Source organism: Solanum dulcamara, chromosome 2 (genome assembly GCF_947179165.1).
Source record: "Solanum dulcamara chromosome 2, daSolDulc1.2, whole genome shotgun sequence".
Taxonomy (NCBI): Eukaryota; Viridiplantae; Streptophyta; class Magnoliopsida; order Solanales; family Solanaceae; genus Solanum; species Solanum dulcamara.
The window spans coordinates 44616301-44630170 of NC_077238.1; the positions used below are offsets into that span (position 1 = coordinate 44616301).

The following is a 13870-nucleotide window of genomic DNA, read 5'->3' on the forward strand; positions in this document are numbered from 1 at the left end:
AGTAGAAAATAGAATACAATGGCCCCTAGGTAACTATGCACCTATGAGAGGACTCCTCTCACTACAAAGTATCTAGGAAATCAATAAACAAGGGAGACTCAACCCTTTACACTATAATCCTAACTAAGTATTCTTCAAAAAAGATATAACTACAATTAGAGATAATCGGTGTGAAGACTACCTAGCACCAAAATAGAAAAATCAAAAAGGAAAGCTCATGGTGGTTTCTTGATCCTCTTGAGTCTTCTTCTTCTGAAATTAGCCATTCCAAGTTTGTCAAGTTCAAGATAGGATCTTTCTTCTTTGGGAAGCTTTTGCTTAGTGAAGTAAATTTCAGGATTAGAGCATTTGTGACTGTGTTTGGACAAGGTATCAGCTGCACAATTAGTTTCTCTATAGGTGTGATTGCACTTGAAGTTCTGGAAATGTTGAGTGATGGTCTGCAAACTGTGCAAGTGCTCCTTGATAGACCAAAGGGGCTTGGCTTGTTGTTTGATCCATATGATGAGCATCTCAAAGTGAACCTCTAAGATGACATTGGTGTATCCTAATTGAAGACACCAAGATAAGCCAAAGATGGCAACCATTATCTTTGATTGGTTGTTTGTCCCTTCTCCAAAAGAGACTGAATATGCAAAGATAAGGTCACCTTGGGAGTTTATGAGAAGTCCTCCCCTGCCAATTTTTTCAGGATTGTGGAATGCACTGCCATCAGTGTTCAACTTCACCATGTGTGCTAATGGTTTCCTCTAATAGACAGTTCTAACCTTGATTTCATGAGTGCATTTGTCCACTAGAAGGAGTTGTTCCTTCCAGCTGATTGGCCAACTGATATATGGGTATGTAGTACTCAGTAAGTAGGATGTATATTTGGACACTAAGTACATTACTCTGGCAAGATTAGATTATTTCCCACCAATTTGACAGCACATCTATTCTTCTATAGATTCCAACATATGAAAATAGGGATAGATTGGAGGATCAGTTTATGAACATCATTCTTGTGTTTGGTCGACCACTACCTTATTATCAAATTTCTAAGGGGTGTGTAGTCCTTGTTAATTCCTAGGAAATCAGAAAATACACTCCAAATCTTCTTGGCAAAGTGTCCAGTAACAATATATGGTCAATTATGTCCTGGCCTGGTTTGTAGCAGTAGTAGAATTGACATGGGGATTGTCCAAAATTGATGAGCTTTTTATTGGTTGGTAGCTTCCCTCTAAGTGCTCTCTATAGCAGAAAAGAGCATTGAAAAGGTATGTGGTTGTGCCAAGTTTGACAATTGATCCTTGTCTTATTCCTTTTATCCTTGATAAGATCCCATATAGAGGAGCAGCTAAACTCCCCACTATTTTTGTGTGTCCAGTATGCTTGATCAATCTTGTGAGGGTGATAATTTATGTGAGTTCCCAGAATGTTAAAGACAAACTAAGGAAGAGCTTCTTTAATAACAAAGTCTACATTCCATTGGCCATTGATAAAGAAAGAAGAGACCTTAGTGTTGTTCATTCTAGTACTTGCAGATCTGAAATTTGCTAATGGCCTAACTCCCAACCAATTATCCCACCAAAAGAGGCATGAACCAGACTGGATTTGCCATTAGATATGAGGTTCAACTTTGTGCTTATTCTTCATCAAATGTTTCTAGACTAGTGATTGTCCAGTATGCCATTTTTTAGTGATAAAATTAGACCTTTGACATTACTTGTCTTTGAGAAACTCACCCCATAAAGATTTTTGTATTTTCAGAGCATCGAATTGTGCTATAAGTTTAATCAAAAGTTCGTTAATCTCAAATATACATTTTTACTGAGTCAAATTTAGGATTCTTGGTTCGGTCCCACAATATCATTTTAGACATAATTTTGGGTCTGTGTCTGAAAAATATGAATTCAGTCTTAAAACATTTGTATTGATAAGGTGATCAATATATTTTAGCAAGGCAGCGACTGGAGATGATTCGGAGGTTGAGAGCATTATTCTAGAGGATTTAGAGCATGCGTGTTTGACTTTGAGGTAGGCTACGGTCTCCCCCTTTTGACTGAGTTCTTTTAGATATTGTCTTGTATCTATTGCATATGATTTAGGCTAGTATTGGCCGGGTTTAGGGTCCTTTCATCTTATTTTCTTGACTCTAGTTGGTACTTAGACTAGAATAGTATCTTGAGATCCTTATTTTAGGCTTGTGGTTTTGGTTGCATTATGGTTGGATGAAATTATCCTTCTTAGGATTGATATTCTTGGCCTTAGGCTGTGGTTGAGCCTTATATGCTTTAGTTTATGTTCTAGTGTCCTTATAGCTAGGTGTAGCTTTCGAGAGGGATTATGATGGTTGGTGTAACTTAGTGCTAGTGCTGGAGATCTTTGAGGCTTGTCATAGCCATATCTATGGCTTAACAATGCTTGTTGAGAGCTGAGATGGCATTTTTGAGGTAGGTTCCTAGAGATATTTATCACCCTATAAGATTTTAAGCTATATCTCAATTGTTTTGCTTTTGTTTGGCGATAGGCTTATGATGTCTGGCATGTCTATTATTCATTGTTAGGCCCGAGGCCATATTCGATGAGTGATTCAACCCCAGGTTTTTTCCTTTGCCTTGTTAGTATAGTATGACTTGATGTACTATTTGGACTGCATGTACCTTGTTTGAATACTATTGATGGCATACATGCATCGATTGAGCATATTCACTCATTTTGTGGTACGATCCCAAAATCTTTATGGATTTTCAATACTATTTTAAGAGGACATTCTTACGCTTTCACTACTTTTAAACTAGGTTTACTGGAGTTGTACCACCTAGGTTACTAGATCATTGGTTTTGAAACTTATGAGGTATTGGGGACGTACTTCTTTTTCTACTTGAGGCATTAGAGGCATCTGGGATGTGCTTGGTTTTATATGGCTATCCGGCACATCGACGCCATGCACCTAGAAGTTTATTGCTGACTAGGTGGCACCTTTTCAGGGTGTCACAGTTCAAGGGTACTAGTTTGCTAATATCCGGCGCAGTATCGCCCTTTCTACATTGGCTTGGCTGCTCACTCTCCGGTACCAGTATAGGGATATTATATATCTATGTAAGATCTAGTTTGAGCCCAAGTAGTATATATGGACTTCCCATAAATCCTTCTGGTCAGTGCACTACTAAACTAGATGAGAGAGTCGTAAGAATCCCACCTGGCAGGCTGGGGGACAAGGTTGGTCTATATACTTATTGTTTTTGATCACTTAGAGCCACCGATGATGTTATTGGTTTTTACTTCAGACTTATATTCTTCAGCATCACCTATCATTAGTGTACTTGTTTATTGTTTAATCCCCAAATTTTGTGGGATGGGGAATATATTTCTCATTTTTTGTACCTTATGGGGGTATGAGCATCTGATCGATTATTATTTGATATTACTTATACTTACCTTTGGTTGTATTGATAGTTGTTCTACATGGTATTTAAGTTAGATTGTGGTTGATACTCCCTGTTGGGCTCAATCGGAATAGTTCCTAGGTGACTATGGGGTTAGCATTGCCTTTAGCACTACATCTGCATTAGTAGACTCCTATGATGCCTTCTTTCTGTAAATAGGTTGTTAGATTAAATTTAAGGTGCTTTTGTTTGAATTTTCTCCTTTTTCTATATCTCTAGTCTCCTTGTCTTGTTTTCTGTCATTATTGTGATAATTCCTTATTAGTTAATTATGCAGTATTTACCTGATTATACGTCATTTAGACTTGCTTTATCTGTGGAGCTAAGTCGGCCTATGCCTACTGAGTACCATTTATTTGGTACACATACTAAACTTCTTCCCCTTACAGATCATAGTACGAATTATCACGATTGATTTGGACTGGTGAGGAGTAGCTTCTGATTTGGAGATTTGGTGAGCTTTTGGCATTCGGAGTTGCTGATTTCAATCCATGACGGATTAGGACTAGTCTTTACTTGCTTTCAAAGACTGTCTGTACCCATATTATATTTATAAGAGCCTTGTATTTGTATCTTGATTTAGATGCTCAATTACTGACCGATGCCATATCTTGGGGTGGTTTCTTGTATTTGTTTTAGTTGTGCCCTTTCTTCTTATTATTTCATACTTTTCGCTCTATTTATTCATCTTCTAATTGATAGTCCATTACCTCTACTTCCGGGCTAAGGATTAAGGGTTAGGTTTACCTGATAATGGGTGTTAGTAGGTACTATCAAGACCTTATAAAATAGGTCGTGACAAGTTGGTATTAGAGCTCTAGGTAGACCGATATTTTTGGGATGAGGGAAATGTCTAGTACAGTCCTATAGAATGGTGCAGAGACTTCCGTATCCTATCTTCGGAAGGTTATAGGGCATTTTTAGGGAATTTTGTTCTTGACTCCTATCACGTGTCCTTACTTTGAATAATCTCTAAACTGATCATTTGGAATCCATTCTTTGTTAGTTGGATAGCACGAGTTTTCCAGTGGATACGATCAAAGTGTCAGCAGGTTCTACTAGAGCTTCGTCGAATGGTTCTCAGGCCAGAAATGGGTTGGTTGTTCCCTAGTAGGTTTTATCATTAGTGTTGAAGTATGTCATGAAATTTCTTAAGTGGGCTGGGAATAACCCAACATCATCCCTTACGAATATGGATATGAGTCAGGAGTTCATCAGGGGATTATCTTTGCCACTTTGATTGATGTTAGAGCGCTTGATAGAGGCTGGGTCTACCTTTACTCAGGTGTTTGGTCATATGAGAGCCGTGAAGTAGGCATGTCTTGGGGCTTATGGATAGTGGCGAAAGGCCTCTCCATTAGCATAGTGGTAACATGCATCGAGGTGGATCTTTGGGTATTAGAGATGGACCATATTTTGTTAGGGGCCGCCAGAAGAGTTCTCCACGTTCTTTACATTGTGCTTCAAACTTCAAAGGATGCTATAATTGTCAGATGTTTGACCACCATCCCTAGAGTTCTCCAGGCGAGAGTTGATATTTTAGATAGTTTAGAATCCTCCTAGTTACCAAGATATAGCCTTTGGACCTTTCCATACCTGTGAAGAGCTGGGTCATTGGTCTAGAGAGTGCTTCCAGTATATGACCCATACACATTTTGCTCAGCCAGTTCAGTATCATGGTATTATGATGCCTCTAGTTATAGGTAGTGCCTAGAATATTGCTGGTGATGTCTCAAGTACTCAGATCAAGGTTTGCCACGATTTGTTTTATGCTTTCATAGTTCATTCAGAGGTTGAAGATCCAAGTATTGGTTGCAGATGCTTGATTTCCTTATTTTGCTCTGTATTGCTCTTTTTGTGTGGTTTTGGGGTTTTCAAACCTATACGTCCTTATTTTACTTCTTATCTATCTCCTGACTTTTGTGGCTACCTTATATTGACCTATGTGTATGTGTTTTACCTCCGTAGTTGATTTTTTTAAGTAGTGGATTGACTAGGTCAAGTTCCTATATTGGAGAGTAGTAATTGAGTAACTCTTTATGACTTATCTTGAAGGTTCTGTTTGAGTTTGTATTTGAGCTAGTTAGTTGTTACCTTTTTGTCTCCCTTGTCATCAATTTTATGGCGGTGCCAATCCTTGTAAAAATAGGTAGCTAGACAAGCTGTGTTAGTTCTGGTAGTTGTGATATCGAAGGATCTAGTTGGCATTAAGGTTCACCTTAGTTGTATGTCGTACCATTAGGTTAGTGGTTGAAAGTCTCCTTGTACCATTGTGCAAAGCTAGTGTTGCTTTGATTAGTAATACTCCTCTGCCATTTTGGGTTTTCTTGGCTTAGATAGCTATCTCCATTGCTTTGCATTATTTGGTTCGTAGTTGAAAGATTGGTTGTTGAGATGGTATGTTAATAGAGGTATATCATCTTTGGAGTTGTAGTAGATTCTACATGTCAATGCATTTTTGTGCCTTTTTGGTATTTTCATGTACTTAGGTTGCGGAGTCAAGATTTGCTCTCTTTTTCCTACCTGATTGGTTTCTTTTTGGAATTCTTGGTGCTTGGGTTTATTGGTCGCTGGGAGAAGTATGGTTGTTGGAGTTATGAGAAAGGTACTGTAACATTCGATGCTAATATGGTAATCTTATTTGTCCGTCTCTTTCTTTCCAACGTGTTTTATTCTCGGTTGTGTTGCGATGCTTCGTTCGTTTAATCTTTTAAGATACTCCGGTAGTTCCCGAGGTATGAGTTTTATTATGGAGTCAGAATTGTGGTGTACATTGATGAGTTCAGACTTCAGCTTTCATCTATAGGATGGGGTTAAAGTAAATCATGGAAGGTGGAATTTTGGACTTTGTTTAGGATTGAAGTTTTGCTATTGGCATATTTGGTAGCTTGCGGTGTTTATGAGTGATAGTAGATTCCCTTGGACCATTACTGATTGGTTGTCTATGCTTGTATGTCGCCTACTAGCTTGGTCTCCCTTGGACTCAGATGGTTGGTTCAGATTTGAGGTGGCAGAGTGATTTGTGGGAACATGATGCCAGATTATTTTTCATAAGTTCCGTGCTGAAGTAAGTCACTACGCCTGGGCTCAGTGAGGCCTTGTCATTTGCGGGATAACCGTCCCTTGGAATGGAGTATTCAATTTCAGAAGATTATGTTTTTCTACATTAATTATGGGTTTTGAAGTTAAGATTAGACTTTTGGGTTTTGTCCTGGGTTGTCTCATTCATTTTGGGTTGTTTTCATAAGCCGATGTTCAGATAGATATGTAACTCCTTTGAGATTAGTATTGTGTGGTTCTTAAAGTTTTAGATAGTGTTTATAGTATTCGAGATAGCTAACGACCAGCAGAATGCCCTGGGTTGCTAGAAGAAAAGAGACTTGGAAGCATAAGACGAGTATTTGGAAGTTTTAGTTGAGTTGTATTTTCCATGATCCTTCATTGCCCATTTCAGTGGTTTCGGCTAAATTTGGTCTTCCTTGGATGAATCCATTTTTTTGGTCAAGATAAGGCTAAGAAAAAGAGAGTTGGAACCCAAGAAGGAATTGGAGGAGTTTTCAAAGTTGGAAGTAGATTTGAGGATTTTTCTCTTAGCCTAATTTTGTGATTGTGTTGTTCGAACCGAGAGCGTGTCCGAGGTTCTGGCAGAGCATGTGGGATTGGTACCCTTATCTTTTCATGCCTCCAGGTTGTGGTTGTACTTTTACTTTCACGGCCTAAAGTTCTTTTAGTAGTGGATGTTGTAATGACCCTTCAGGTCATTTCTTTCATCTTTTGACCTTTTCAGCTTTTAGATCTTTCCTATAGCGACCCCAAGTCATTTATGACTTGCTGGTTTCAATCACCTGGTCATTCATTTGGGTTTTAGGTTTCCCTATTTTGGAGCATTTATAACTTTAAAAGTTGACTTCAGTCATAACTTTGGGTAAACAACCTCAGAACAGAATTTTGATGGTTCTATCAACTCTAGTATTTCCAAATTAAGTTAGTAGAATGTTCAGCATGATTATCGAGGTAATCAGTATCTAGGTAATTGGTACGAGTTTTTCCTTAGAAATTTAGCCTACTATTGACTTTTGTCAACATTCTTTGAAAATGCGCTCAAATTGGAATTTTGTCAACACGGTTAACTCCAAAATGTCGAGTTTAGTCTAGAACGACCCTTCGTTCACTTCCTGAGGCTTCTAGTCTAATCTCAAGTCCCATAGCAGAAGTTGGCTAAAAATGGTACTGGATATGGGACCCACTTTTTAATAAAATGACTTTGTATGGGAATTTCGAATGCACCATTATGTCTGGAATGTTGAATTTAGAGGGGAGCATATCTCATTTGCATGCACAGTTTTCCGAACGAATATCAATCACCCTGTCAGAGTATTTGAACTTGGTGAATATTAGTTTTCTAGATGATATCTAGTGCAGAAGGATTCACCCTCTATGATCGCAGGCCCTGGGCTAAGTTCGCAGAGGCTTGGCCTTTTGTTCTCCGATTTCTCAAGGCTTTATCCTGTTACACCCCACACTTTTAAAAAATCGAAATGTCTTATAAGTTCCTTAGACATCATCATGTGAGCCGGATATGCTACGACACTATCAAATGACTCTAAGGAAGGGAGAATGTGATACCCCAGAGTAGAGAAGGTTGGAAATACAATCATAAGAATCTGGAAGGAATTGGAATCCAACTGATGAGTCGTAGGACTCGACTTACCTACGTAGGCTACTAACTTAGAAGTCTTACATACTTGAGCTACTTAAGGACATACCAAGCTTACGTAGCACGGATTACATAGGTTCCTAAAATAGGACGATATTACTAACCCACAAGAAAGGGGAAAAGATGACATGTGGCATCCAATGGAGAAGTGACATGTGGCAGCACCTCAAGTAAGAAGGTGACCCACCTTCTTGGAGTCAAGTAGGTAACCCACCTGCTTGGGGGGAGGTGGACCCCCACGCCACGTGGCAGCCCCTTATTGGCAGCATGTATGTGTTGGCCCAATGGGGGCTGGACACATGTCACCCTTAGGAGCTGACACGTGTCACCTCTTGAGGAGATATATACATGTGTGTTAATGACTCTTAAGTCATTTTTCATCCAAAAACAAGTCCAAAAGAAGAGAGAAAACGTGAAGAAGAGAAAAGAGGCAGCTTGGAGGAACTACGGGAGTTCTCCAATTTTCCTCCATGAATTAATTATCTACGGTGTTACTCAATCACGTGGAGGTGTATATACATGTATTATGTGACTCTTAACTTGTTCATTAGCCAAAAATCAGCAAAGAACAAAGAGATAAAACGTTAAGAGCTAGTTAACAAACCCGTTTCTGAATAGGACTGTTGTTAGTAATATTAGTATAACTTCTTGTGTACAGCTCGTTTCGAGTGATTCAATATGTTTTGGAAAGATATTTTATAGGTATATAACTTTCATTTAGCCTTTAAAATCCAGTTTTGCTTTTATCTGCTCGAAAAAGGGTGATGAAGTATAGAGGAGGTACTGCCCAGAATTTGGTTTTGAACATCTTACACGGACTGCTGTTGGTATTTTGGGCATATCTTTTTGTACAGAATTGATGTAGGGGTGATTCCAAATTTTATGCGACCCTAAGAAATATGTCTATAACTTTCATGGAGGACATAAAGCCTGTTTCGCTCAATTACCCCTTCGAAATGAAACGACAATGCAAGATAGTAAGCTGTCCAGAATTCACGTTTTGATAATTTTGAGTGAGTTGTTTGGGGTTTGTATTGTGTAATGTTGGTGTGAATTTCTTGTATATATGTTGCAGATTGTTGTTGTTGGTTGGCTGTATTTATTAGGGGTGTGATTGGAAATTTTATTAGGGCACATTATAGGGGAGGTGCTGCCCAATTTTTGTTAACGCCTTAACTAATTAAAGAACTAGTTGAGGAGACGAACAAGGAAATAGGTTCCATAAATACTAAGGTGCAACCTAAGATGCTGGACAGTTAAGAGTGGTTGATATTCGTATTACTTTCATGTTGAATAGGTTAAAAGGACGACGAGGAGAATGGGACAAAGAGTAAACCGTACGAGGTATGTGAAGCTTCTCTTGGTATGTTTTTTACATAGGTATGTAAAGCCTATCTTTTCTCTTTCTTTTGGCATGTCTTAGATGTAGGTTATAGATGATGAAAGCTTCGGGAAAACTTCACTCTTAGGTTCTGAATATGACTTCAGGTCTCTGGATCACTTCTGGATGTTAAGACTTTTAAAGTAGTTATACTTCTACTCCTCGAGTCTTCTATATGACTGTATAACGATTGATTCGACTAAGCTCTTTTCTATAAAAAAAAAAGGCTTTGAGATAACCAACGCTCGAACTACTATAAGATATTTCATACTAGTATATGTCTAAGATTTCCAAAACTCTCTTTTACCTAGTCCTTAGTGACATTTAGTGGTTATACGTCAGATACTTTCTGCCCTGATCTCCAGGGATGATTCACCTGATGACTTTATTGAGTTTCCTATAATGATTTAAACTATGTTTTATTTCTTACTACTCTACTCGTGCATACTGTAACACTTCTTTCGTCGACCCCGGGGCTGGGAATAGTAATTATGCACAATCCACTATATTGTTTATCACGCCCTCACTAGAGGGCCGAGTACGTATGTATATATATGATGATATGATGATCTGTTGTAATAAGGAGGTGATGTTACTAAAGATATGATTCACCGGATCCCTAATAGGGCCGGCTATATTGAAAATTTGAGCATGCATGATTTTACTTTTCTAGGTACAGGTTTTTGATTTGATATTTTATCCCCTGCTTCTTTATTTCAGATATGCCTCTAGTCGTATTATGTTATGTTTTACATACTCAGTACATATGTCGTATTGATCCCTCATTTTCTCGGGGGGCTGCGTTTATGCCCGCAGGTACAGATATAGGTTTTGGAGTCTGTCAGCTTAGGATTTAGCTCAGCTCAGCTAGAAAAGGCTCCATCATATCGGAGCCTAGCTTTTGGTACTGACCACTAATGTATAGAACTATTTTATCTATTCAGGGGTACAGAGGGGGCCCTATCCCGCCATATATTGTCATTGATATTCTTAGAGGTCTGCAGATATGTATATGTGGGTTGTATATGTCAGTTTGGTTCAGCTGGGTCTATATGATATATTGTTCGTGTGGTTATGTTATGGCAGCCTCGTCGGCTGGCATTCCCTTTCATGTTGTGATACAAATGAAAGAGGCTACAGGTTTAGAAAATGTTAACACCCAATAGGGTTCTGTTATATTGTATTACGTTATTTACAGCTCAATTTGACGACAGCTAGTAGATATGTATACGGGGGTCCAAGTCAGACCCCAGTCACGGCCTACGGGGTTGGGTCATGACAGAAGTGGTATCAGAGCAGTTCGTCCTTGGAGTGTCTGCAGACCGTGTCTAGTAGAGTCTTGATTATCGATGTGTTGTGTGTCACATCTATAAATAGGAGGTTATAGGACATTTAGGTTGTTACCTTTCTTTTATATCTGAGATTGTGCTATAGATCTGAATCATAGAAAAAATTACTTATACTAACCTTGGATCTTAATAGAAGAAAGACATCAACCGAAGGAAGTAATTGACGACATGGGACATTACGAAGCACGCAGGTAAGTAAAGTAAAGGCACAGAAGATATCCATCGGGTAAGGTATTATAGTAATATTGAAATGTAAAGTTGAAACCTGAAAGGAAAGCAGACAGGAAGTGCAACAGATATAGTTTGAAGTTGGACATACGAGGTAAGTCCAGTATTTTTATATTATTGTTGACGTTGAAAGCCTTGTGTGGCTATGATATGATATGATATTAAAAGCCCTGTGTGGCTGTGAGATAATATGAATATATATATGTGTGTGTTGTCCCTGTGAGGCATTGTTGGTATTTTCTGCGTGCAGGTTGTGGGATAGTAAGAAGTGTAGAGGAAACTCTGCCGAAATTTTCCCAAAACAAGAAAAAAGGAATAAAATAGAACTTTATAACATGTCTTGGAAATTGATACCGAGTACCCATATTATGCCAAATTAAAGTTGTAAGATGTACTCTTCATGTCGTCAATAAGGGATACCCTTTTTACTTGGGGAAGTTTATGTCGGAGAAACAAAAGTCTGTCTGAGCAGTACAATTCAGACCACAATATCTCCAGCCATAGTTGTGCTGTAAAAAAAAGCTCAAGTTGAAAGGGAAGATGTCCAGTAATTGATCTTCACTCATTTTCAAAGTACCAAGCCCCCAACTCCTAATTGTAAATTAGATAAGTTGTTCATAACTCGAGGATAAACTCAGAATGAGACCAGGTAGGTCAAGTATTAAAAGAAGTACTGTGATGTTTCAGGGATTCTGGTTTCTTCCAACGATGGTTGGAAAATGGGTTACGATAATAGTTTATAGTTCTCCACCGTCTAATTGGGGAAAGAGCTTCGGACAGGAGCACCTCAAAGAGATGTCAGGAACTGAATATGAGTACGAACTAAAAGGTGGATATGTAAGTATGAATTGAACGGTGTGACACAATTATACGGGGATAAAGTAGGACCACTATGAAGGCACACTTGGTATACATTGTCTAAGTTAAAAGCCTGTGTTGGGTACACAATAAGGGCAAGGGGCATAAGGTAGAAAGGAATGACAGGTGTACACAACATTGCCCCAAAAATAATGGAACCCCTAGAACACAAAGACAGCAAACTTAAGGAATAATTGGTGTAACCTATATTCACCCCAAGGAATAAAGGATATAAGTTGGGATAAAGCTACTATTTCAAAAGAACCTTGAACAGTTATCGTTGGAATACTAGCACCGCCTAAGTAAAATATGGCCTTGGATGAGTATTCCATTAGTCCCCTTACTTAAGTACAGATTAATAGATGAGATGTCGCACTATGCATGGAAAGGTTCTCATCGTTTCATAATTTAGCCAAGGTTCCATACCTGGATAATCAGGTTGGCAAAAAAAATGCAGAAAGACGAGGACATGATATAGTACCAAGTACATTGGGGAAGGAGACTGGACTAAATTAAGATTGGACATAGTAAGGTATAAGCGGATAAAGGTATAAGTACCCTCTAAAGGGGGGAAGCAAGTTAGAAAACTGCAAAGGGTAAGATAAAGGCAATTGATGTGGAAACATGTTCAAGATGGATGCTTAAACTTTAATAAGATCCTTTGTTGAACCAAGTTAGAAGGATCTAGAAGTCGTCAATAATTGGATAGAAGTTAGAATGCTATGCAAGATAGTGTTAAGAAGTTTCCAGCAAGACCTGGAATAACATAACGCTAGAAGGTGGGTACGTATAAAAGCAAAAGAATATAGCAATGAAAGGACATTGAATAACTCAAGAGACACTACGAAGGATAATAACAGCATGTTAGATCAAAATCCAAATGTTGGCTATAGAGTTGGTCGCAAATGATATTATGATAGATAAATAACCAAGAAAAAGAAATAGCAAGACTCCTATGGTAGAAGATGAGCAAGGAGTAAATAAGGAAATAGAAGGAAGTGCGACAAGGTATTTCTTGCACTCTCTCATATTCTCGTAAAGGTAAAGAATGACACGAGAATGTGTCAACAAGGTTACAAGGGGGGGTAAGGAAAAATTGTGAAATGGTTTAAATAAGACGGACCGGACTAACTGGTTACTATAAGATTGGCAAGCTTATATGTCAAATTCCTTTAAAACTATGCTAGCTAAGGATAGATAGAACTAAAAGTGGCTCTAGAGGTCACTATATGAATGAACTTTAGCACTACTCGATAGCCAACCCTAATGAATGGATGCGTACAAAAAGGGGTGAACACAATCGGAGGATTTAAACCAAAATGACCAAAAAAGGACATGGTCGTAGTGGAACTAAAGATCTACCCCTATACCGGTTGCAAGTTAACAGAGAAAAGGGCAAGGCAACACCTAAAGACTGGTGAGACGACGCTAAGACAAATCTTGGGCTAAGTTGAGTGCCCCGCACATTATTACAAGGATTACCATGAAACGTGACATGAGGACTTTCCAAGGAGGTCACCCATCCCAGTATTTCTCTCACCCAAGCACACTTAACTTCTAAATTCTGGTGGAATTTAGTGCGATAGTGCAGGTGTGGTCATGCGAGATGGAAGAATTTGAACTAGCGGCGGAGAAACGACATGAGATTATGTTCCTGGAGTACTATAAATTACATTGAGGGTATTGTTAAAAGTATTTAAGCATGACAAGAAGGATTAGCTAATTGCTAACTGACGACGCACTCGAATGCCACAGTTCTTCAATATAGTACCAGTTAATGAGAGGGAAACCACAAAATGGCTATATGGGCCAGTGGGCGAGAGAATTTCGACACCACTTGGCAGCCAACTTTGAGGATAAAAAAGCAAAACCGAAAAGGTAAGGGTACCAATTGATGTAATTTACGGAA

At 38.6% G+C, this 13870-nt stretch overlaps 1 protein-coding gene and 1 pseudogene across 1 annotated transcript; both read right to left on the reverse strand.

The window, feature by feature from the left end:
• Positions 1 to 215: 215 nt before the first annotated feature.
• On the reverse strand, positions 216 to 731 carry LOC129871488 (uncharacterized). The gene has a single exon (XM_055946412.1). It carries the CDS (start codon positions 729 to 731, stop codon positions 216 to 218), a length of 516 nt encoding a protein of 171 aa, XP_055802387.1.
• Positions 732 to 13446: 12715 nt separating this feature from the next.
• On the reverse strand, positions 13447 to 13566 carry LOC129881240 (5S ribosomal RNA; annotated as a pseudogene).
• Between the last annotated feature and the right edge of the window lie 304 nt (positions 13567 to 13870).

Coding starts and splice junctions, on each gene's coding strand:
- LOC129871488 (XM_055946412.1), bottom strand. CDS start 731: ATGGTGAAGTTGAACACTGATGGCAGTGCATTCCACAATCCTGAAAAA.